A 25943-nucleotide genomic window follows, 5' to 3' on the forward strand; every position below is an offset into this window, starting at 1 on the left:
TTCTTTAAATGCAATTCGATTTTTGTTTTCGTTTCTTTAGGACTAACTTAGGTTGGTAATTGTTAATAGTTAGAGATTTACATGCGACTACCCAGCTTAGATGTTGTTATCCGAATTATGTTTAGGATATTGGTTTTCGTTAATTGTAAGATTAGTTACGCTTCGTTTGCACACAGGTTTAGTTTAGTTACGATTATTATTATAGTTACTATTATTATTATTTGTATGCTTCTAGTCTAGTTCTAGGGAAAACACTTGCAACAATTTGCTGGAAATTCGTTACACGTTTTTTGGGGGCAATTTGTTGTTTTGTTTTCGATTCGATTCGATTTGATTCGATTCTCTCATTCGATTCTTTGTTTCCTGGTTGTTCGTTCTGTTCTATCAAAATACTTTCATTTCATTTCATTTGAGCAACTTAAACTTAAGAAGGTTCCGTTTATATGCACTTATTATCGTTTGCTACTCGTTTCTTTGAGACTGTTGTTTGCATGGTGCGTTTAAAACGACTCTTGCATTGTGTAATTGTGTGTGTTTCGTTAAGCTTATCGTTTATCATTTATCGTTTTGTCATTCGATATCAATCGTTCATCTGGTTATCTTTCATCAACTGTTGCGTTTCGTTTTCTATCTACAAAAGGAATCTGTACTAAATCCAATTTCAGTGTTCTTTCGATTTGGAGGTGGAGGATCTGATGATTTGGGGCAAGGGGAATGTTTCAGATGGGCGCATGCTATGGCGGGCAGGCAGGCAGGGGCGTGGCACATGCAATGACTTGCTTAAAGCTCGTAAAGGTGGTTTGCTTTTGTTTTTTTTTGTAATGGGGAAGGAAGCACACACTAAATTGTGCGAAGGAAAGAGAATTTGCGGGGGGGGCCAGGAAAGTAAATTTCTCTCTGAAACGGAAGCGGAAACGGACATTGACATGGACATGGCAGGGGCTACAGTTGCGTTTCATTTACATACATACATAGACTGGATATTCGGATCGTTAGATCGCCATTTAATCAGTTAGTTATTCAGTTATTATGCACATCGCCTGGGTAGCTTGCACTAGTAAATTTATATATCAATATATATGGAATATATACGTATATGTGGCGAGGATATGCCAGCAGCCCAATGAAGGTATTTCCATCAGTTGCTGGATACCCCACCGAAGGATTACATAGTAGATATAAAAAGCGGAAAGGGAAGAAAGCAAATCGATGCCGCTGCTCCATATGTATACTATATGTATATAGATTATGCGATTATCTGATGTATATATAGGGACGTGTATAAATGGCATATGGTTCGAGTATATATATCTGTGAGTATACATATGCTGAAGGAGCAGTAGTAGTAGTAGTAGAAGGAGAATGCCTCGTATCCTAGTAGTAGCGGGAATCGATAGAGTGGACAATTATGACGACGACAACGATGGCGATGGCGATGACGATGCGGAGGGATTGGGGAAATGGGGAAAGTGGGGCATTCGACACCGAACATCGAACACCCTTTGTTGTACTACCAGTGCATCACCCGCAGCTGATCGAGAATGCGCTGCTTGAAGAAGGTGCCCAGCATCCCGAAGACCGTCGAGACGGCCGCAATGCCCATCATGACCTGCATGACGCAATGGATGCCGGACAGCTCCTCCTCCGTCTGCTTGTGGCGGTGGCGCGCCCTGTGGTGACGCCTGCCCCCGCCTCCGTTCTCGTGCAGGCGCTGCAGCCGTTCCATGTCCTCGTCGAACTGCGGCACAATGGCCAGATTGATGACCTCCGTCTTGGACAGCAGTTGCTCGTTGGCTATCGTGTGGGCCTCCGTGGCCCCACCGCCGCCCTTGCTGGTGGCCTCGTTGTGCTCCCGCTCCCGTTCGCGCTGCTTCTCCAGCTCTCGAATGCGGGACCGCTCGTCCAGCATCGTGTTGTCCCTGCTGAAGTCGAAGTCGCGGCTGAACGGAAGCAGCGGCTGCTGCAGCGTGCGCCCGGAGGTGGGGTACTCGGCCAGGTTCACCTTCGTGAGGAAGTGACGCGGCGTTTCGCCACCAGCTCCGCCTGGCTGGGCCAGCAGGGAGCGAGGAGTGGCCTCCGTGGGCAGAGTGGGCAGCTGATCGCGCACTCGCGTCTCCTGGAACTGGTTCTTCTTGATGCCCAGCACCTCGGACAGCGGCCGGTTGATCATGGGCAGCAGCGAGTCGGAGGTGGGGCGGATGATGAAGGATCCGCCAGGCTGGACATTAGCCGGGGGCTCCATAATCTCTGGCAGGACCGGCTTTGGCGTGGTGGCCGCTGCGGCCTCGGACTTGCCATCCCCATGGTCATCGCTATCCTCGCTGTCCGTATACACGGAATCGTCCGAGGAGGAGTCGTCGGCTGCGCTGTCCAGGGAGGTCTTTGAGGGCTCCTTCGACGGCGTGCCGGCGAATTTGTGTGTGAGGTTGCGTATGGGCTCGTACTTGGAGTTCTCCGAGTCTCCGCGGTAGAGCAGAGCCACCTTGCCATCGGGTGTTAGAACGGGCGTAATCTTCGGATGTGGCGACGGAAAACGATGACTGCTCTCTGGGTCGGGCGACAAGGCATCGAAGTCGGTGAGCGCTGGCTTCTTCTGTTGCTGCTGCAGGTCCTTGTCCTGCTCCTGATCCTTGTCCGTCTGTTGGTAGACGATGCTCACCTTTCCGAGCGGCGTCGAGATGATCTTGATGGCATCGTTGCCGTTCTTGCGGTAATAGTGGCTGCCACTCTTCCGCTGCTGCTGATGCTGCGAGCCAGCACCAAAGAAGCCAGCACCGTCGCCTGTGTCGGCGAACTCGTCATCGACGCCGTCATCGTTGTCCTCGCCATCCTCATCATCGTTAGCAAAATGGCCGCTGCTCTCGCGCAGATCGATCGCAGTGCTCGGCACGGCCACGGCCACTGCCACCGCCGCAGCGGACTGGCTCTCCGTCAGCAGTTTCTTGCGGATGTTCTCTAATTGGCTCTGGCGGTAGCTGGCGCTGCCACTGCTGCTGCTACTGCTGCTTGGCCGGAAACGCGTCTGCAGGCCGCCAAAGCCACTGCCCTCCTCATTGACGAACTGCTCTTCATCCGCCCGTGGCCTGACTGTACGCGGACGCTCCAGGGCTATTCTCTCATCATCCTCGTCATAGCCCATATCCTCCTCCTCATCCTGGACGCCCACCAGACCCTTGGGGTCGGGTAGCGACTCGGGTTCCCGCTCCTGCTCCTGCTCATCCTCTCCGTTTTCATTTTCACCTGGAAAATCATCATCGTCCAGACCATCGTCATCATCATCATCATCATCATCGTAGAGATCTGCCTGCATGCGATCTGTCTGCTCCGTGGGGTAGTCCTCGCTATCCCCCGCATCAGCATGGCCTAGTGAAGCCTCCGTCTCCGTCTCCGGCTCCATCTCATCCTCCTCCTCCTTTTCAACACTCTCGGCCCCCAGTTTCGTGGTATCCCTAGGGCTAAAGCTAAGACTATCGGTACTATTACTACTACTACTATTATAATTTAAATTTAAACCTGTTCCTAAACTAACATCTAAGCTGCTATTGCTCCGTTCGAGCAATTGGGTAGTCGCATCTTTCAGTCAGTAGCATTTCTTGGTGCATCCGCACTTCCGGACAATATCCAAGTTCTTGATGTACTTGCGGTTGTTGCTGCACACCATGCGCACCTATCGACGAAACAAAAAGGGGGACAAGTTTCCATTAATCAACATCCGTCTGTCCATCCATCCATGCATGCACTCACCTTGCGGCGCCTCACAATCTTGGCCGCGCAGCACTGATTGCCGCAGCCTCCCACGCACTTGGCGTACTTCAGCGGCTGCCGGGAGCGGCAGTCGTTCTCCGTGTAGTACTCTCGCACCTGCTCCTTGCGGCACGTGGATGCTGCTGCAAAATATCAAGAATCAAGAATCAACAAAGTGTAATTAGTCAAGAGGTTGGGCTCATTAAAAGGCAGCAGATCTAAAACCCCCCGCCACCCATTTAGAGGATGAGCGTTGATGTGGCAGGTGTTTGTTTGTGTGTAAAGCAAATGATGAGGTGATGTGCGGGCCAGTCAAGCGATACTTTTGGAGGAGCGCAAAACTCCTAAGCCTAGGAATATGTACCTATATACACACGAGTAGAGCTACTCGGTAGAACTCACACAAGCTCCCACATACGACTATCTTTTACATAGAAACGAAACATCTTTCAAGGGATGTCTTTTACATCTGATTTCCCTTTGGAAATGCTCCAAGAATACAAATTTCTACATCACTTCCAGGGGTATTACAATCCCTATCTAGTCGGTAGCTCGACAATTCGATGCCCTCTCTCTTTCGTTGACCCCAAGACTTGATGTGGGAGTAGGAGGCAAAAAGCATGATAGATGTATTTATGTACCGGTGATTGTTGGGGGCTCTGTGATGCCCTCACCTTGATCGCAGTAGCGTCCGCGCTGGCCGTGCTTGCACTTGCACTGGTAGCCATCTCGGGCATTGGCATTTGCCACACACCGGCTGCCCCGTCGGCACTTGTTCTCCAAGCAGGGATCCACGGGTTCCTAAAGAAAATATCAATCATAAGTAAACATAAACACAGGTTAAAGATCCCTCTAGTGGTACCTCTTTCATGTGAGGCGTCTCGTCCATGAAGTCCTGCTCATCATCCTCCTCCTCGGCGGGCTCGCCCTCGAGCAGTGCACAGCCCGGCGTGATCTTCTGCTGGCGCTGGGCATTGCCAAAGTCCACCAGCTTGTGGTTGATCCACACCTCCTTCATGCAGCCCTTGAAGCTGGTCAGGTTGCGGATCTGCCAGTTCTTGTAGGCCTGCTGTGCGGGCTCCGAGGGCAGGCCGCCCAGGAACATGGGCGTCATCAGTTTCAGGTAGTCGTTGGAGCCCTCGTTGATGATGGAGCGTGCCAGGCCGCGGTCCACGCGCAGCGTGAAGTTCTTCTTGATGGCGAGCAGCTCGACGGCATGGTACTTGCCGTCCGCCACCATCTCAAAGCTGTACATGGTGGACACTGGATAGTTGCCCACGTCGTAGCTGACCCGGATGCGTCCGTTGAACAGTTCCACAGCCAGGTGGGCGTCCTGTCCGTCGTACATGAGTATGCCGTTCTGTTCCGCGCTGCTGAAGACGATGGTCACATTGGCCTCGGGTCTGGTGCGGAGCGGCTCCAGCTCCACGAACGAGTTGTTGTGCACGAAGCTGATGCTGGTGAGGTACTCGCACCACTTGCCCGTGTAGCCCGGATGGCACTTGCAGAGGTAGTCGGAGCCGGCGGCATTCGGCTGGAAGCAGACGCCGTGCTTGCACTCGTGGTTCTGGCAGGGCGACGTCTGCGGGTACATCATGGAGATCATGTTGTGTCCCTCGCAGTACTTGCCGGTGAAGTCGTCGGGGCACTTGCACACGTAGTCGTTGATGCCGTCGATGCAGGTGCCGCCGTTCTGGCACATGTGGTTCTGGCAGTCGTCGATGTTGTCCGTACAGTTTGTTCCGTGGAAGCCCGCCTGGCATTCGCAGCTGTAGTGCGTGAAGTGGTCCACGCATTTGGCCCCGTTGGCGCAGGGATTGAACTCCGGGCTGCAGAACTGGATCTTGGTGTCGCAGAACTCGCCGCTGAACCCTGGCTGGCACTCGCAGCGGTACGACTCCACGCCGTCGATGCAGGTGGCGTTGTTCTGGCACTTGGTCTCGCCCAGGCAATCGTCGATGTTCGTCTCGCAGCGGGCGCCCGAGTATCCGGGGGCACACTGGCAGCTGAAGCGTCCCTCCTCGAGCACCGTGCAGGTGGCGTTGTTGCGGCACGGGTTGCCGTAGCAGGCGTCTATCATGTACTCGCAGTGTCTGCCGTGGTAGCCCGGCTGGCAGAGGCACTGGTACTCCCGCTGGGGCAGCGCCACGCACTGGGCCTTGTTCTGGCAGGGCTGGTCAAAGCAGGCGTTGCACTTGGCCAGGATGTCGTTGCGCACGCGGCCGCGGCACACAAAGTTGGACGAGGGCGTCGACAGGATCAGCTTGTCCTTCATCTGCTCGGGCTCCGCACAGCGCGCAATGCCCGGCTCCACGTAGTCCAGCTTGATCCAGTCGGAGAACCACTTGAGGCTGCAGTCGCAGTACAGGGGATTGCTGCCCAAGGCTCTGTTTCGTTGGCGGAAAAGCGGAAAAGCGTTCCTTCAGTAAGCAGTCGGCCAATGCGGAAGCATTCCACATCACTAGATTACTCTACTCACATGTGTGTCAATGACTTGAGATCCTCGAAGGAGCCCTCCGGCAGCATCGAGATGCGATTGCCGTGCAGCGAGAGCACGCGCAGGTTATTGAGGCCAGACAACGCATGCCGCTGCAGACACTGCAGCTTGTTGTACGAGATGATGCTGCAAAAGGGCGAACCGGGAAACGTTTACAAAAATTGCATTAGCCACACACACAGACCCACAGAGAGGCAGACACAATTGATGAAGAAATGAAAGTAATTGCAAAACGTTTTCCATTCGCAATCGGACAAAATGAAAACCAAGCTGAACTAACGGCTAAGCTTTGATTGTGGATAGCGCACACAATGCACAGGCGGCACAGTGGGAGGATGTGGCGAATATTCTCCGGTAAAAAACTTAACCTGAATGGACAGATCTATCAAAAAGGAGACCAATATACGTATATCCAGACATTTCTAGAAACTTTTGATTCTGCATATATCATAAAATATTCAATTGAGAAGGAAAATATCCTACATACGTATGTATACTAAAGAACACTCATCCAGTGCAATCGATATTCAGTAATAAAATCCGATATCTGTAAGAGTTCTGGGAAACGTATTTCTTATATTAAGATCCCTTGCCTCTGCTTGGCTTCTTTCCATTCAACATAACTTTTAACCTCAACAAATTTATGTGCCTTTCCACTGTGCGGAAGGCAATAGCATCGATGCGACGCGACGATGACGCTGACGCCAAAGCCAAAGCAAAAGCCAACGCTTACGACTAATGCTTAAGCACGAGTCACGATTTCGACTTTACGTTTCGGAATGAATTTCGTGCCTGCGCCTTGGCCGTACAGCGGACATGCCCAAGACCCGGCCCATCGACAAACGATGCAATTTGGCGCAGAATTGTGTCAAGCCCTCTTGAGCCTTCGATTTGTGTTGCTTTTATATCGTGGTACGTCGGTAGTCGGAGTAGGTACCACTACACTATTTTTTGCGGCTTTCCGTTGCGGTGCAGGAGCAATTAAAAAGCCATTAGACATGGCCATGGACAGCAAACAGCAAACAGCACCGGCAACAGGGCCCGCCCATACTTACAGCGTGGATAGTTTGGTCAGATTGGCGAAGGTGTTGTTGGAGAGTATGGTGATCTGGTTGTTGCTCAGATCGCTGTAGAGTGGACAGAGAGAAAATACATACGATTAGTCTTAGAACCGCTCCCTCCTCGCCTCCGGATACTTACAGTCTGGTGAGCGAGCGGAGATGTCGAATGCGCTCGTAGTGGATCTGCTCGATTTCATTGGACTCGAGATAGAGCTCGGATGTCTCGGCGGGAATGCCGCGCGGAATCTCCTTCAATTGATTGCGTGAGCAGCGGACCACAGTGCCGGTGCAGGTGCACGAGGGCGGACAGTAGCCGTCGCCCAGGCAGCCCTCGCTGTTCTCGCTGCTGCATTTGAATTCGTTGTGGGGCAGATCCTTGATTTGCACATCACGTACCTTCGACGGGGCCGCACAACGTGCCGCTCCGCCGTTCAGCGACTTTTTACGCAACCATTCGGCGAACCAGGCCAAATGGCAATTGCAATTGAATGGATTCGAGGCGAGGTTCCTACAAAAAAACACACAAAAAAGCAAGTAAGTACTGGCTATTGTTTAGTATGCCATCTATGGGCCACCGATGTCCTACTGCTAATCAGGTAATCAGATGGAAATTACAATTGGAGTGAAGACTTGTAAGTGCTACGTATAGTACTGGTATTTTTTGCATGGCAAAATCTGATGTGACTGAAGATCGGTTCAATTTTAAAGAAATTTCCTCCTGTATTCCTCCTAGCTTTGGAATCCGTTCTCACCCCATATACCCCTCTGGATAGCACGTATACAAATATCGATGGGTATCATAACATTCCAATTCAATTAGGGCTGTGGGGCAATTCTGTTTTTTGTTTTCGTCCAGATGACCCTTTTCCCCTGGACATTGGATATACTCGGTTCTGTAAATCAGAGCTCTTTGTGTGTGCTCTCATTCGGTTAACAGATTCCATTCTCCTATTCATCTCCCATCCGTGTGTGGAGCCAAGAGCCCCTCTTTGCCCCCTGGACACTCGGCACTTAGACACTTTAATTATGCGGTGGGTTCTGCAGAGAGCGAGAGGGAGTGGAGAGTAGAGTGGTTGGCGGTTGGGTGGAGCATAGGAACAATGGGGCACAAATTACATTGGCGATTCCAGAGTTACAACCGGCGTCCAGACTAATTCAATAAGCAGTTCTGCTTTGTCATGCCATTAGGAGCACCCCAGAGAGACAGAAAGCGAGTGTGTGTGTGTGTGTGCGTGTGCGTGTGTGGATGCCTTCGCACATAAACACCTTTGAAGGTGGCAGGATGGGTACTGTGGTGGGTGGTGGGTCATGTCATGTGGTGCACAGCACCTAATGAATTTCATTGAAGCTATTTATTAGCTAGTTAAATGAATTTTATAATAATTTTGCACACACACACGCACTTGACGTGCTGCAGCCACACACACAGATACTTTTACTCGTCGACGGAGCAGCAGCAGTCTCTTCATTGAACTCAATTTTAATTAATTAAATCATCGAAGGCAGCCAGCAGGCGGGCAGGCGGGCAGGGTGCTCTCTCTCCCTCTCTCTCTGGTCTGGTTCCATCATTCACTTGGGGGTTGATTTCGAGTGAAAGGGGGGGCGGGGTGGCGAAAGAGGAGCCAGTGTGGAATGGATCTGTTATCGCAGCAGGCACACACATGGACCCGCTACAAATTGGAGTTCAATTGAATTATATACAATAGTTGTGCTGTGCTTTCGAAGTAAAACTGATTTGGAAGAACCACATCAGAGGCTGAGTTCAACGAGAGAACAATCGAAACCATTAACCTAATTTCGTGCAGAGAAAGGGCAATTAATGCTTAAGCTAAATCATTTATCTATTAAAGTGCTCTATGGAGATGCCGAAGGAGGGGGAGCACTTGGCACAGTTCTAATTATTGTGCATAGGCAGCAGAGGCATCAGGCATCTGGTATAATCAGGGAACTTACAGCGACGTCAACGAGTTGAGATGCTCAAAGGAGCCAGGCATAACGCAGGATATTTGATTGTCGTACAGATTGCTGCAACGAGAGAGAAAGAGAGGGGGGGAAAATTGCTCAGAAATTCCCTTTTTGGGCCGCATTCCCACTTACAGGGTCTTGAGCTGATGGAGGCCAAGAAACATCTTGTTGGAGATTTCCTTAATCTTGTTCTCGCCCAGCTGCAGGTCCTGGATGTGCGACGCCCCCTCGAAGGCGTTCGGCTCGATGCCCGTCAGTTGGTTGCGCTTCAGCTCCAGCTTCACCAGATGCGGCAGCCGCCCAAAGAGGCCATCGGAATTGATGCTTCCCAGTTCGTTATCGTTGAGCAAACTGCAAAATCGAATAATGTATCAGCTTAACTCGGTTGGAGGGCAGCAGCCGGAACAGGGCAGGGACAGAAACAGGGACAGGACTTACAGCTCAGTGGTGTGGAGGGGTATGTCACGTGGTATTTCCTTCAGTCCACGGCCCGCACAGTCGACGGTGGTGCCCTCGCAGTGGCACATGGCCGGACAGTCCGAGTCCATTCGACACTCGCCGGACAGCTTCATTCGCAATTCATCCCAGGAGCCTGTAGAATAGTTGGGAGCGATGTTTGGGGTTGGAACGGGCTGGTGTGTCTGGGACTTTACTTACATTTAAATTTCTCCTCGCGCAGAGATTCAATGCGACGACGATGCATCCGCTTCGGTGACTCGCAGCGTGCTCCACTTGTCTCTATGGGATTTTTGTGCAAATAGTCGGCCAGCCAGCGGAGATTGCAGTCGCAAATGAAAGGATTCTTGGCCAGATGTCTATATATATGTATATATATAGATGTACATGTTTTTGTGTGGAAATGGAAAGAAAGTAAGCAAAAGAAAGTAGCATTGAGCATTCGACTGAATGGCATGGCGTTCTGTAGGGATTCACAGAGAAAGATGCTGCAAAAGGAGCCCACTGGAGGCTTGAGACGTCTTAAAAGTGCACCAGCCTTGTGGCTACGACATTTCCGTTGTTGTTCCACTCCACTCCGCCCTCCTTCCGTCCTTGGGTGTTGTTTTGCAACTATTTAAAAGCGATTCCCGGCAGGGTTGACAAATGCTCGGGGAAATTGCAGACTTGTGAATGCATTTTCCCCTTCTTTTATTTCGTTTTCCAGGCCACAGGGGGAAATCCTTTCAATAAGGAACGTTGATAGATTTCATATTGATAAACTTCAATGCCCTACACCCTATACCCTGTGGTATAGGAATTGACAGATGACCGGTGGTCGAATTCCTTAATTTCTCCTGCCAAATTGATGGCACTGATCGCAAGCGGCTTACAGGGGTCTGCCACTTAAAGATCTGATCGGCTGCAACCCAGTTAATGGTGAACAAAAGCTGACAGGAGAGATGACAACCCTGCACCCGGGCATACAAATCCTGGTTCGCGTCGCGCACTTAGAGTCCCAACCTCTGGAGCCGCGTACATTTATCGATGCCAAAAGAGAATTCTTCTCAGCGTCTTCTCGTCGTCGTAGTCGTCTTTTGTTCTCGCTGGAAAGGCTTTACGGTTCACCAGGGGGAATCCCGAAGGAGGTTTGGAAGCTGCCGCTTGTTTGCCGCTAAACAAATGTCAACGCGCAGACGAGGCAACGATGGGGCAACGATGAGGCAACGACGAAGCAACGACGAGGCGAGGGCCAAGTCAAAGGGAACTACTAAATGCACTTCAGAGGTTTAACACCAAAGTGCCTGATGCTCCATTCAAGATGGGGCATGGCATGGCATGCACGAAGGCATGGAGGCATGGAGGCATGTTCGAGCTTTCAGTATGCCTTAGGGGGAGGGGGGAGGCATGGCATCCATTCAAGTGGTGGGAGCAGCAGCGCTGGCAGGAGGAGGAGTCGTCTCTTTCCATGTACTTACACCGTTTTGATGCTCTTCATGGCGTCGAATGTGCCATTAGCCAGGGACTGTATGTTGTTGTCGTACAGGGAGAGCAGGCTGAGGCTGTGGAGGTCGCGGAACGCGTCCTTGCGTATGCACGAGATCTCGTTGGCGTTCAGCAGGAGCAGCTGCAGCGAGCCGAGTCCTTTGAAAACGCCCGAGGGTAAGTCCTTTATTTTATTGCCGTACAGCACGCTGTTGGGTGGCGCAGGAGGAGCATTCAAGCCGGAGGTGGGGCAGCAGCAGCAGCAGCAGCAGAAAACATGAAAAGAAACACAAATAAAACACACGACAAATGTTGAAAAAAAGGTAAAGAAATGTACAAGAAATCACAAAAATACTGGGCTGGCAAGACAAAGTGGTTAAGGCTGTTGTTGCCGTCATTCCTCTTGCCTCTTCCTTTTTTCTGTGTGTATGTGTGTGTGTCGCTGTGGCTGTGGCTGCCACATTGCGGGCGGCAACTGGTTTTGGCTTAACCGACTAGTGATGGGCGTGGCGTGGGAGGCGTGGATGCCACGTGACACGTGGGGGAATCCTGAATGAACCCTATTGTTATCCAAAAGGTGGGACCTACGAAGCTTTCCCAAAGAAATTTTATACTGCATTTATGGGGGTTTTTCATTCAATTTTGTTTTTGCATTCTTGGCCGCTTGTGCGTCTGTCTGGCACCCAATTGGAGGGGCTTAGACGTTCAAATGAAATGTCCTGAAGGAACCATTAAGCTCGTGTCACGCACTCCTCTCGATGAGGGCTACCCATGAAGGACTGGCAGGGCAGGGCAGGGCGAGAGAAGTGGGAGAGCTGTTAGCCAGGTAAGCTGATGCCTTGCGGGCAGCTCTTAGCGTGGGCCCGATTAGCTCGCTTCTGGCCAGGCCCAGAGCCCCGCCTGTCACACCACACACAGTGACTCTTCAGTCGCGTTCTGAGTTCAGTTTAGCCTCAGGTGAGTGCACATTTTGTTGTGTGTGATGGCTACTTGTTGCGCACACATCGCAGTCGCACCAGACGAGACGAGACCGCAGCACACCTGAAACCTGATACCTATACCCGTGGCACAGCCAGTTCCCTGGGCTGGCATTATCCGTACTTACAGTGTGGTTAACTGCTTTAGGCCGCTGAGTGCATCATGGGCTATCTTCGAGATGTTGTTGTTGGACAAATCAATGCGTCGCAGGCGTCGAAAGCTGGAGAACGATTTCGGTGGCAGTTCCGTAATGAAGTTCTGCTCGAGGCGTCTGGAAGAGTCAAGAGTAAAAAGTAAAGAGAGATTTGCATGCATAAGACTCGAGAGACTCGAAAGCCTTGAGAGATTCGGAGTCCGAGATCCACTTACAGTTCCGTGGTGTCGTCCGGTAGCGTGACGGGCACACTGGTCAGGCTCTTCTCACGGCAATCAACGATACCGTCCGCACAGCGGCATGGGTGTGGACAGCTGTTCTCCGCTCCGCATTCCATCGGGGCATGCTCCGTCAGGCCTGCAGAAGAAAACCGAAAGATGGGGCTTACTTATTTTGCAAATTTAATTTGAACTTCAAGTCGGAAGATGGAGTCTCTCCCCCCGCCCCTCCCTCTCTCCATAATTATCAATGCTACTGCACAGCACGCTATATCGTAGAAGAGGGGCTTCGGATGAATGGATGGGGTATGGGGTATGGGCTACGAGGAGGTGCAACTATAACCAGCCGCTGGCCATAAATGTTTACCCACATAATTCCATAGCATTTCATACAAAACGAAAGTCAAACAAGGAAAGAAATCAAGCCATGAACGGGTGCCAGCTGGAATACGGGATGCTCTTTCCCCAAAGATGACTCCCAAATAGTTGTGATTCAATTCAGAACTTTAATCTTTTTCAATTTGCTTCTCGGAATGTTATCCAATCGCAAGAATCCATCATTATGGCATAAGTAGTATCGAAAGTATCACATCTCATGATCGGGTCACACGGGTCAGCAGCAGCCCAGCTCAGGGACATTCAATCTCATCTCCATATCCATATCCATATCCATATCATGTCCCCCGCATTGGTATATCAATTTCACAGGCTGCCCAAAAACAGCAACCACGAATACCCTAACCATTCCGCTGTTCAACAGAAAGGAGGTTGAGGAAAGAAAACTCGTTTCGTTTCGTTCGGTTTGGAATGGGATGGGGATGGGGATGGGGATGGGGCACATTTTCCGCTTCATTGAGCGGCTCTGTACGCTCTGTGCTCTGCGCCTCGATTGTGGCCAATTTCCCATTCACTTGGCTCAGCGCCTTGGCTTGCCACTTGGCCCGCAGTCGTTGCCGCAGCTTCAGCTTCAGCCTCGGCTCGAGCATCTGCATCTCTGCATCTTTCGGTTGAGAAAAGAAGCCAAAAACACACACATACAGAAGATGATTTCAACGGCGTTAAACGTTTTGGCAAACACACGACGTCGAGTCGATGAGATGAGATGAGCTGAGCGGTGGAGCCAGAGAGCAAGCGATGAAGCCACCAAAACCACCAAGTGGTTATTGTTATACCCTCGCCGAAAGGGGTTTGTATGGTCTGGCCCTGACTTTTGGATTCCCTAAAAGGAGTCATTACACGATGGAGAGATAGTTGCGAGAACAGACCGATGATGAGACCAGTCTGGGGAGTGGGGAGGTCTCTTATGGGTTTCCAGGCGATTCAGATAGGTTTCATCCTCCAGCTCTCATGGATTGTATGGTTTGAAGAGTATTCCAAGCTTCGATCTGCTGAAAGTAACACAACTTCTCTTCATATGCCCCTGCTGCTGCCCCCGCCCCCCACTGTTCTGCTGTTTGTGGGCGTTTGAAGCGGGGGTGTGCCCATATGACTGCTTATGATTTATAATGCTTTGTGTTTGCCATCGTTCGATGGCTGCTTTGGCATATAAAACTAATTAATTTGGCGGATACATCCACATGGAGAGGCATGGAAACGGGACCGAACGGAGCTGAAATTTCTGTCTATTTGTGGTAGCGCCTTCTGCAGAGTGCAGAGTGCAACAACATGTTGCACAGACACACAAGACCATGCCATATAGCCGTCTAACATACCTGAACATTTGAACTCCTGGTCGTGCAGGTCCGCCACGTTTTGGCCCTTCAGCTGCGAGGGGGACTGGCACCGGGTGTAGGGGGCCAGCCGCGGGGCGCTGCGTAGGTAGCGCGACAGCCAGGACAAATGGCAGTCGCAGGCAAACGGATTGTCCGACAGTCGTAGCGCCCTCAATCTGCCCAGTCCGCCGAAGGCATTATGCGGCAAAGCGGTCAGATTATTGTTGTTCAGCGTTCTGAAAGAGAGGATACATACAGTACTATATAGAAAGACAAAGTAAAAAGGCAGACAGAGAGATACATAGTTGGTTAAGGAGGAGAGAAAGATGGAGTTGACTTTATCTGCCTGGCCGCATCTTTTCGGCTAGTTATGTTTTCTCTTTCAGGCATGGGATGGGCCCGGGACCACAGCACAACAGAGAGATCGAGTGCTGATCGAAATGTAATTAAAATTTACCATCCCATCGGTTTCCTCTTCGAAACACGAGGCAGGGCAGTGGTCTTGTTCTATTCCGTTGTTCCAAGTGTCTTGCAACATACGATTATTTCCCGTTCCGTTCCCCTGAACGCTTCGATTGAAGGCACGCTTGCCTTAAGCAAAAGGCTTGTTCTATTCCGTTGTTCCATTTCTTAGGAGGTTCTCTTCGACTTGAATATTTCTTTCTTTTATTTCTTGGTCTCAATTCAGCATTATTTCTGTTCCATTTACGTTTGTTTCTTTGAATTTCAAAGCTAGCCTAAGGATTACTCAAATACATATTTCATCTTGTTTCATTTCATCATTCCAATGTGTGGATACCCTCGAAACATATCAATATATCGTGTTGGGTTGTTGTTGGTCGTGTTTCCTCTCTTTCCCATTCGAATGGCTTGATAAATGGCCACCATTTCGGGCGCTTCGATTAGTTTATCTCTTGGCGCAAAAGCTAAACCATTTATTATGTAATTTGGGCAGCCCCAACATTAACCGATTGATTTTTAATTCATTCACTAATTCCCAAGCTGATTGATTAACAAAAGGCACTAATTCATTGATTAATTGACCCGCACCCTCTGGCACACTGAGATTCTCGTTCATTGATTGATTTGGCAATTCGGCAAAGTAGCTGCGATTTTGGTTTAGTTTGGGGGGACCTAGTTTACAGCACAGTATACTCACAGTATTTCCAGCTCCACGAGACCCTTGAAGGCGTGCTCGTCCAGACAGGTGACTTGATTGTTGTCCAGCTGGAGGCTGCGCAGCGATTGGGCGCCCTTGAAGACGCGTCTGCCCACCGTCGCGATGACATTGTGCGAAATGTCCCTGGGGGGGATGGATCGGGAATGTTAGTATCGTTCTGTCCACAGCACATCGCTGCAGATGGCTACAAGTATTCGACTACTATCGGCTACTTTCGATTCGATTTAACGAGTACTTACAATCGCAAAAGATTCGCTGAACTTGTCACAAAGTTTTCAGGAATTGCCTTTAGTCGATTGTTGTTTAGGCGTCTGATTGATTCGATTCGATTTGGTTTGGTTTGGTTTGATTAGAGTGTTGGTTGTTTTTGTTGTGGTTTTTGTTTTTGGTTTTTGGTGTTTCGATTTGGTTTGGTGTTTGGTGACGAGCATATTAGGCACGCAAAACGAAAAGGTAACGAAAGTAGAGAGATGTCAAAAAACGGCAGAGATATGCAATTAAATAAAACAGAGAACGAAATACGGGAATCAGATACACAAAATATTAACGAAATTCGAAATTGGAAACGAAATCTCGCATCAAGCTAGCTATATTACTATATTGTATGTATCTATATAAATACGATATGCACTCGTGTTAGGTTCCAATAAAAGAGCTTCAAAAAATGGGTTAGTAATTGATTTTTATGTTCAAAAATTCTTCATGCAGCTACTAGCATCGGTAGAAAAGGAGAGTACTATTACAGAGTACATATCTGTAATGTGTGATGCCGCCTATGTACTTACAGTCGCTCCAGCGAGACCAAATCTTGGAAGGAATTCCTCTCAATCGTATGGATTTGATTGTCAGTCAGTTGGCTGATGGATATAGAAGAGAGTAAGAGGAAATGTGTAAAGATATAAAATATAACTCTAAGGAATGGTTTATATGTACGTAGATGTGATAGGATCTTTTTGTTATCAAAAACTGGGTCATCGGATGATCTTTTAGTCCTCTAGACCCACAATGACTAACAAAGTAAAGAATATTGGAGTGTAGCATTCGTAAATCGTAGTTTATCTTAAGCTGCTTCTTGAAAATAAATAATCTTGAATCTTTAAATTGATTGACCGCGTCCGTGCGCATCCATCTTTCGGATGGCATTTCCCTATCACATCCCTTACATGCACAAGCACATTCCTTGGGGCTAACTAATGCTTCCACTCTATAGACCAAAGCACTTCCTTGGCGCATACTCACAGCATTCGGAGCTTGGTCAGCCGCTGGAAGTCCGTCTCGTATATCACGGTCAAATTGTTGCCCTGCAAATCGCTGCAAATATAGATAAAGAAATTACGATTAAAGGAATGGCATTAATTATGTTGCAAGTCCCATGCTGTTGTTGGTTGTAACCCAAGGAGCCCCAGCACACTCCACACACACCAGACACCATTCATTCACATTCAAGGCAGAGCGATAATTTTTTTTAATTGCTTGTAAGACAAGTATAAAACAAGAATCTGAGATATGGAGTGGAATGGAGGCTGCCCCGGAGAGTAACAGAGTGAAAGAGTGAAAGATTTCGTGCTGCCTGTTGTTGCCGATAAAGAAAATATGATATTTAATCATTGAACATGGAGGAACCCCGCCAGATGTGGTCCCACAGAAGAAGGAAGAACTGGGAACTCGTTTTGGTTGGCGCAGACAGCCAGACATCCAGACAGAAAGAGAAACAGAGGTAAAATTTGTTACCTGTAGATGTCATAACAATGAAATGCAGCCAAAAGAGATACAAAAGAGCAGCCCCGGATAGTGAGCATCTCTGCAACGATCTCAACCGAAGTCCGAACCGATCCGAACCGAACCGTACCGAACCGTGTGCACATGCGCAGACGAACCCCTCCCCGCCCACCAGCAGACAACAACAACGATTACAACAACTACAGCAGGTCCGGTCTCAGCTGCTTATTTTGAGCAAGGTTCGAGAGACTCCGACTCCAACAGGTAGTAAGACCTTCAGCGACCCGAAACGTAAAATATTTTTTGTTCAGGCTTAAGCCTTAATGAATCCCGCATCAAGTTGCCAGCCAGTCCCCAGTGCCCAGTCCCCTGCGAACCACAGTCGGAAATATACACTGAGAAAATTATACTGCTTCTCGGGAAATGCGGTAGATCTTAAGTCAAAAAGGACACAACTTATATTTACAGCCTTTTGGGCTTAGGGAAGTGCAATGCAACTACGTTTATTGAGAGCTACAGAGTGCCAGGGACTCGGCTAATCAATTTTAGGAGGACGGACTACTGCCGAACGGACAATTGGATGAAACTAGATCTAGGGTTTCCAAATATCCTCAAGAATAGCGAAAGGATTTGCAGTTTAGTATCTGATAAATAGTATTTTTTTGCCCCAGTGTAGACGTACTCTCCCAAGAGGAGGCAAAGCAAAGCCCGTATTCTCTCGCACACACACACACACACACACACAGATTTTAATGAGCTTAATATCTCTTCACATCTGTGGGCATCATCTCCTCTGCTTAGATCCAAGAGATTACACCATACACCAAGAGCATATTCACCAACAACACCAACAATGCGGTGCGATTTTCGATCGGTTTTGCTTTTGTTGTAAAAGCGAAAGACGAAAAAACAAAAGCTTCAATCTCCCTCTCCTCTGCCACTGCCACTGCCTCTCCCTCTCTCTTTATCTTTATCTGGCTGCCTAATTGCTAAACATTTTTCAAATGCTTCTGGCTCTGTGGCTCTGCGGCGGTGGCGTTGGTTTTTTCCGTGTAATTTGTTTAAATCATTTTTGGTTGGTCTGTGCATAATTTTTTGCCGTTTTTCTCTGGCTTATAATTAAACATTTAGACATTTAACTTCATTAAGTCCTATGTGGGGTCGCTCCGATACGAAAGCTTTTTGTGTTTTCTGTTTCTGTTTCGCTTTTGCTTTAGCATTTGTTGGTATTTGCTGCCTGTCGCCTGCTGCCTGCTGCCTCTCGCCTTCCTTCCCAATTAGGTGCCATTTTGGTTTTTGCTCTTTTGTGGCTCTCTTTGATGTGTGCCCAGAGCCTCTTTTGCTGAAGCAGCTGAAGATGGTTAGCTCTGGATACCCTTTCATAACGATTGGGCAAGTGGCAGTGGATACTCATGATCATTAAGTATGTAATGATTGATGGGTTTATCTTTAGAAACACTTTTGTATTACAGGTTCAAGTCCTTCCCTGCACCATAATACCCTCCAGCAAACAGGGTATCGAGCGGCAAAGCAACGGGAAGCAGCTGCTGCTATAAATTAGTCGTTCTCAGGTGTGAAAGGGAGAGACGAGAGAACCTTTCCCACTCCCACTCCCGCTCTCCCTCGCCGAACATTAGATGTGCAAAAATGCTGTCGTGTCAATCGAGTAAACTGTGTGGGTGACAGGGATAGGACTAGGGACAGGGACAGGCAGGGACAGGCAGGGACAGGCACGGCTGGGCTGCTTGTCAGAGCTTAGATCTGCCCTGCTACTCCTTTCCATTCTCCCTCTCGCACGTTGGGCTTCAGTCTAGTTCCGTTTTCTGTGTAATTAAATGGCAATGACTTGTCCAGCGTGCTGGCGGGCGGGGCGGAAGGCTTGCGGTGCGGAGTCCCAGTTTGCATTTGCCATTGTTTTTTCCCCCTCTCCCTCTTCTTTCCGTTGTGCATCGACAGGCCAATAGGTGTTCAATATTTGATGTGTGGTGCATGTGTGTGTGTGTGTGTGTGTGTGTGTTCTGGTTCTGTTCGGCATTAGGGTGCCTCAAGCTGCGGTCATTGAATATTCCAAAATCAATTATTGGAATTTATTCACATACGAGTATATGGAAATACTTTTCAAAGCTTCCTCTTTGACTTTGCCTCCAACTAAAATATTAATTCCCCATCGAATTTCCTCTGACAGCCTTCAATTATTTATGTAGATCTCCTCCCTGTCCATCGTCAGACACTGTCTATAATCTGTTGAAATCATAATTCTCTGCGTCAAGCACTTCACTCGCATCATTTCCACACCTTTTGGCTCCTCTTGGCTCTCGCTCTCGCTCTCCTTCTTCGTGGCTTTTCCCTAAGCTGTTCCCGAGTCCCTCTTGACACATTCTTCGCACTCTGACACACAAGTCTCTCACTTTCCACCTCCACTCTGCCCAGGAATGTCACTCAAAATGTGACATCTTTCTCTCGCAAAGCACTGAAGCCTGAAGCACCCTGTGTGCTGCATTTCCCATACCCCCCGTGCCCCCTACCCCTCTACCCATTCCCATTCCCATTCCCTGTGTTCGCGGGGTTTTCAGAGCATTGCATTGCTATTTTAATATGCAAATATGTCGTGCATGTTGATATGTTTTCTGTTTCTGTTTCTGTTGCTGTTGCCGTTCGTTTATTTCTGTGTGTGCCAGAGAGAGCATTAAAAAATAAATGGCTACATAACAAAATAAATACCAAATGTGTCCCTGAGCGGCGCTCGAGAGCGATCCAACGATGGCCGCTCCGCTCTGCTCTGCTCTGCTGCCTGTTTGACTGCTTACAACTGAACTGGGCTATAATGCTCTGGCAATGGTAATGGCTCTTGCTCTGACTCTGGCTGATATCTGTTATTAATTTATGTAGAAAAACTGCAGCCACGACAACAGCATGGCTTTTGAGGTCGGTTTGGGGGGCTCCAAGAGGGGCACCAGCAGCAGAGGTTGAAAGGCATTCTGCATACACTTGCTAATTGCCGGCGCGTTAATTTATGTGGCGACTGCGAGCGATGGACAGGGGACACCGAGACGCAGACAGAGACGGAGAGATGTATGTAGGACTGGCTCGAATGATTGCCTTAATGCATTTGAGTCGACGCGGCATGCAACAATTATGGTTTGGTCGCTGTGGCGGTGCCCCTGATGTGCTTCGGCGACAATTAATAAACTTAATGGCGATTTAATGTAAGAGAGTGAGAGAGAGAGGGAGAGCAGACAGAGACACGAATATAGCTCTGATTTCGAAGAGAGTGCGGGTGCGGTTGGGGGATTGGCACTGGCCACTGTCCGCCGGGGACCGGTCACCGGACCTTTTCCGTTCGTTTGTTTTCTCGTTATCGACACGATGTCATGGTCATGGCTTTGCTTGTCCCCCACCTCCTGTTGCTGTTGTTGTTGTTTGACTATGTAGATTTTTAAACAAATACAAAGCGGAAGAACCCAGAACCCCAGACGAATCCCGGCCGGAACGGAGCCCATCATCGTCCATCGTCTATCAGGCGTGTGCGTGTGCGTGTGTCTGGTCTGGCCTGGTCTGCCGCCGTCGGGGCTTTATTATTTTAATAGAGTGTGCATAATATTTGAACAATTGGCCCGTGCAGGGCCTTATTCCGACATTCAGTATTCAGCATTTGTCATTGGTCCTTCCTAAAAGGAAGTCTTTGAACAGATTTGAAAGGTATTGCCATTGATATTGATATTGATTGGGGATTGTGTCTGGTTTGAGCGGAAATCTTTGTTTTCCTCTCTCTCCGGGGGGGGGATTGATTGTTCTCTGGGCATTCCAAATGATTGCTGTTGTGGACGGAAAATGTGCATTTGAAAGGTGGATTTTTGTGGAAAGAATATTTGAAAATGAATCACAATGAAATTTGCACAAATATTTGGTTAGGTCTGGTCTACAGAAAATCCATTTGATGGAATATTTTCTTTTCGGAACATATTTTCTTTGATTATGATTATTTGTTGTACACAAAGCCCTGGTTCAAATGCATATACATATACCCCCAAAATACTGGGCTGATATCAAGTAATCCTTCGATTGGTTTGTACTTACAGTCGTTCCACATCTGCTGAGATCTTTCGGGGGATCTGGGTGAGACCACGGTGCGAACAGTCGACGGTTAGGCCGCTGCAGGAGCAGACCCGCGGGCAGCGGGCCTCCGTAATGACGCCCACACCGCCCCCGGGTATGTGTATGCCCACGGAGCCCAGGCCGCCGCTGGCGACGCTGGCACTGCCAAAGCCGCCCATGGCATATGGCTCGGCGCCGACGGGCCGGACGATGGCCTCATGGTGCAGGACCAACAGCAGCAGCAGGACCAGTGGCAGTGGCAGGCGCCGGAATGGTGCGGGTGGTGTTGGGGCTGGGGCTGGAGCTGGTGCTGGTGCTGGTGCTGATAATGGCAGCCTCGTCGTCGTCCTGGACGGCGGTGCCATTGTGGCACATTTAAGCAGCAGCTTGCAGCTTTTGTTCCTAATTGAAAGCGCCGTCGGAGGATTCCTGGGCGGACGCCACTTTGTCAACACCAATCAGGGATTCGTATTCGTATTCGGATTGAGTAAATATTTGCCCGGAAATGGAACGAAAGGATTGATGGGGGCTCACGGCACTCTCACTCTCACTGTATTTGTCTCTCTTTGGATTTTTGGGGGCGGAGGCGGAATATCCACTCGCGCGCACGCACTCCCCGGCGCTCGCTTCGGTTATTGTTGTTTTTTGTTTGTCGTTCGTTTTTCTGTGCAGCCGTCGCGAACGCGCTTCTTGACCGAAATGAAAGCAGATGATGATTCGGCTACTACGCTACGAAAACATCCAGCAGAAACTGCGACTGCGACTGCGAAAGCGGCGAGCAGCGAGCGGCGAGTAGCGAGTGTGGCAGGGCTACCCTCTTTCCACTTCCACTCGAAAATGTAGGTAGATTCTCGGACGCCGTCCCGTTTAGGTAGCAGCAGGAAATGCACTGTTCCTTTCGCTTTTGTGTATCGTCTCTCCTCCTCCCGTGTATCTTGTATCTTTCGCAGATGCACTTGGCTGTCAGCAGTTGGTCTGTGGCCCCGGCAGCAACTTCATCATCATCAGCGGCATCAGTGGCATCATCGTCGCCGACAGCGGCAGCGGAGACCTGCTGCTGGGCGCATCTGCAATGGGAAGAGCAACAAATTGAGAGGGAAAATGAGAAAATGTGTCGGTGGAAAATCATGAAAAATTATCTATAAATTCGGCAAGCCATCGCAGAGCGTCGCACCGCTCAGACAGGAAATTGCCACCGAATATATACGTATGTATATACCGTATATTTATTTCACTTAAATTCTATAAATGTATATGTATCTATGAAGAAGAGAAATCAAGTGGCCGGAAATTTATTTTCTCAACTGTCACACTCCAAAGATCCAATGATATATTGCCTAACCATCAAATTAGTGAAGGGGCACTGGCCCCAGCGCTGTGACCCCTGTGCAACCCTTGGAACACACACGCAAACACCTGTCGGCGGTAGGACTAGCGGTGGCAAGGGGAACCCACAATTATCAGATGTTTAGATAACATGTGTTTTCGTTGAGCTACCAGAAACAGGAATTTCTAGATGGAATTCTGAAATTTCTCATGATTGCACATATGGATATTATTTGGACACCCACTAAAAACGGTTGCAATCGGATGGCTTCTAGTGGATCTTATTTGTAGTTGTTCCTTATCCATTCCTAACCTACCAGAACCGGAGGCAATCCGTTATCTGCATTCCCGCGAGTACGCCCGCGGGAGTATCTCTTAATTGCTCTGGACTACAGTCTGCTTGAGATTGTCTTCCGCTCGCCCCTCCCCAGCCTGTACACAAGCCACAAATCATATTTAAGAGCACTTTGGCCCAATTAAATCTAGTGATTCTCTAATGATTCTCTCGGTTCCCCCTCTCAAGTGCCAGTCTTCATTTACTGGACAAAAATTTCAATCTATGTTTGGCTCCTGTGGTGGTGGCTCTCCTCTCCTTCGAATCTGTCATGTTCTGTTCTTAATTTGCAAATTGACATGTTAAATACGTTCTTGTTTCGCTCTCTTTCGCTGTCTCTGTCGCTGTCCCTGTCTCTGGTTTTATTTCAAAAAAATAATTGCTTAAATTAACATTTGGATAACTGACAGACGCGATTGATGTTGTTTCCTGATTCCCAATCCAATTTCTGACTATGAAATTTTCGGTTATTGGATAACTGGAGCAATCAGCGGCTTCTCTATCCCTCTCCCTCTCTCTCTCTCTCTCTCTGAGTATTAATCGGCAATCAAGAGAAAACTCAATTGAATGTCAAATGTAATTTGAACAAGCTCCCAGTCCCAGTCGCAGTCCCCAATACAAGCGATAAAAATATGTACAGACACGCACACGCACACACACACGCACACGCACACGCACACATAATGCATATCATATCCATGGAACCTATCAGAAGCATGCACGAGACTCGTATGTTGGCGAAGGGCCTTTAATCAAAAATTTATCAGCCTCCCCCCTCTCAGCCTTCTCTCCGGCTCCCACCGAAAGCTCTTTTCAAGAGGAAGAAAATATTTTGTCGAACAGCAAAGGCATGCCTTTCACATCACGGAAATGTGTGTGCGGGTGGGAGGCCGAGGCGGAGGCGGAGGAGGAGATGGAGACGGAGGTGGGGCTCAAAAGATGTAATCACTGCATTGTCACCCTGGATGGGAGGGACGTTTGCCTTGAGGGAATCTCCGTCTCTGAAGTCTGGTCGTGGTCCTGGTCCCGGTCCTGGGCCTGGCCTCTCTCTGTGTCTTTTATGAAACATAAATCAGTGAAATTCTATACATGCCACTGATTGTCTACTCTTTTGCTTGACTACTCCTCCGGCCGCCCCACCTTCCCGGGCACAATAGCCCCACAACAGGGAGCGGAGAACCCCTTCAAGCCCACAAATTCCATGGCAAATTCAATGCATGCCAATAACTCGTTCCTTCTCCGAGCCTCAGAGCACTAGACAAAGCAGCGGCTGACGATGGGGCTGGGGCAAGGGGGATCCGAAGAGCTGGTTGGAAAAAAAGCTAAGACTATAACTATAGTCTTCCAATGTGGATTACAGGCCTTCCCAATTGATGGCCTAATGAAATTCATCATTGAAACTTTCAATTAAAAGCCAAAAATCATAGAATCTTCGATGTGTATCAGGAATTCAATTTGGATTATTTATTTCTTGCGGGTCTTTTGTTTCGTAAACCCAGTGAGAGGCCAAAGGTGGCAGTATGTGGGCCGTAATCCTGCTGAAGGACTTTTGGAACATAGACTCTATGTTTGGTTGGTAATCGAATATTATTCTGGGTAATTGTATAGGCTTTTTGCCATAGCAAACACAGATGTAACCAGACCTAATGCAATCCTTGTACCAACAAAACGGACAGACGCCCACACAAACAGAGACACATGGACCCTCAGTACCATCGGGTCTGCCATGGGGTCTGCCATTAAGAGATAACACGCGAAAAATACAACTAAAAGAGTGAGACATTTGGACAAACAAAAGAGCGGTAGATCCAGGGGAAGAGGGTATGGGGGGGACGGAATGTCATCCTAGTTCTTCTTAATGATGCGACCGCATAGCGTGGTTTAAGAGTGGCCATAGATTTATGGTGCTATCTTGATGTGTCTCTCTCTCTCGCTGGCCAGCGCCTGGAGGGATAGAGAGGGAGAGAGGGGCTCTTGTGGATTTTCCAATAAATTACGCTTAAGTATGCTCTTAATTCAAATAAATCCAAGTTGCGCGCCACTTGGGAGTGGGGTCGGGACGGTGCCCTCAAGTGATTTGTTTTTTCTGAGGCTTACATGAGCTACAGAGAGAGAGGGGGATAGAGAGAGAGGGAGGGAGAGTACAGAGTGCAAATCTCTTGGGGGTAATCGGACTCCCCCCCTCTCTGTGTGTTTGCCCATTGCCTATGACATGTGTCAAAATGGTGTTTTCCTTCTCTGCTCTCTGACAGATAAGCCATATACAGTTATCAAGGGGGGAGTGGGAGTAGGGAGTAGAGAATGTGGGATTAGGCCTGGAGACAAGTCAAACATGCCAACTTGGCGTAAATGTTGAGCCTTAATCAATGAACGAGGCAAAAGACAGCAGCAGAAGCAGCCGAATCACAATAAATAAGGAAACCAGAGAAAGAAAACTGCGGACAAGGCACAAAACGGACAAAAACAAAGTGCAAACAATCAATATCAGATGGGAATTGAGATGGGAACACTCTATAGTACTCCCCCCCCACCGCCACCCCGCCCAAAATTCTCATTCGAGAAAGCAAAACAAAACAGGTTCCAATCATAGATACGAATATTCGTCTGGGAGACAGAGACACCCTCAATTAGTGCTCAAGTATCCCACAATTATGGATCTATGGCGGGAGATGATATAAAACAGAAATAATTACAGAGAGATCTTGAAGGGGAGTCGAAGATATCATTTACAAGCTGAATAGAGCAGGAAATACCTATCTACATATCTGTCCAAAAAAGATAATTGTTTAAAGATCTTTCCCTTTCCCTTTGGAATTGGAATTTTATATTTATTATAAATCAAGAAAGAATCTTTCGTGTTTCCTTCTCAGCGACTGTTGCATTCCATGGCCTTCGTGCTCTGGCATTTCCTGAGCTTCTTTCATTTCTCCTTCTCTCCCTCTCTCTCTCTCTCTGTTTCCACTCGCAAGAGAATAAGCCCCTGAGAAGCGTGGTCAATTCTCAATGAATTGTATTACGGAATAATACAGAAAATAATAAT

At 48.7% G+C, this 25943-nt stretch overlaps 1 protein-coding gene across 1 annotated transcript in view; it reads right to left on the reverse strand.

The window, feature by feature from the left end:
• Positions 1 to 2: 2 nt before the first annotated feature.
• Positions 3 to 25943, reverse strand: part of LOC6603159 (protein slit) — a 53791-nt gene continuing 27850 nt past the window's right edge. The window contains 20 exon segments of the mRNA XM_026986744.1: positions 3 to 3667; positions 3745 to 3887; positions 4386 to 4545; positions 4607 to 6131; positions 6224 to 6367; positions 7297 to 7368; positions 7442 to 7810; positions 9256 to 9327; positions 9400 to 9618; positions 9706 to 9859; positions 9925 to 10082; positions 11181 to 11396; positions 12293 to 12436; positions 12535 to 12676; positions 14250 to 14485; positions 15409 to 15552; positions 15669 to 15740; positions 16215 to 16286; positions 16669 to 16740; positions 21226 to 22310. Of these exon segments, the coding sequence (XP_026842545.1) occupies positions 1511 to 3667; positions 3745 to 3887; positions 4386 to 4545; positions 4607 to 6131; positions 6224 to 6367; positions 7297 to 7368; positions 7442 to 7810; positions 9256 to 9327; positions 9400 to 9618; positions 9706 to 9859; positions 9925 to 10082; positions 11181 to 11396; positions 12293 to 12436; positions 12535 to 12676; positions 14250 to 14485; positions 15409 to 15552; positions 15669 to 15740; positions 16215 to 16286; positions 16669 to 16740; positions 21226 to 21608 (6654 nt within the window). The 5' untranslated portion in view covers positions 21609 to 22310 and the 3' untranslated portion in view covers positions 3 to 1510.

This window comes from Drosophila persimilis, unplaced genomic scaffold (genome assembly GCF_003286085.1).
Source record: "Drosophila persimilis strain 14011-0111.01,24,50 unplaced genomic scaffold, DperRS2 tig00000002-arrow-pilon, whole genome shotgun sequence".
NCBI lineage: Eukaryota > Metazoa > Arthropoda > Insecta > Diptera > Drosophilidae > Drosophila > Drosophila persimilis.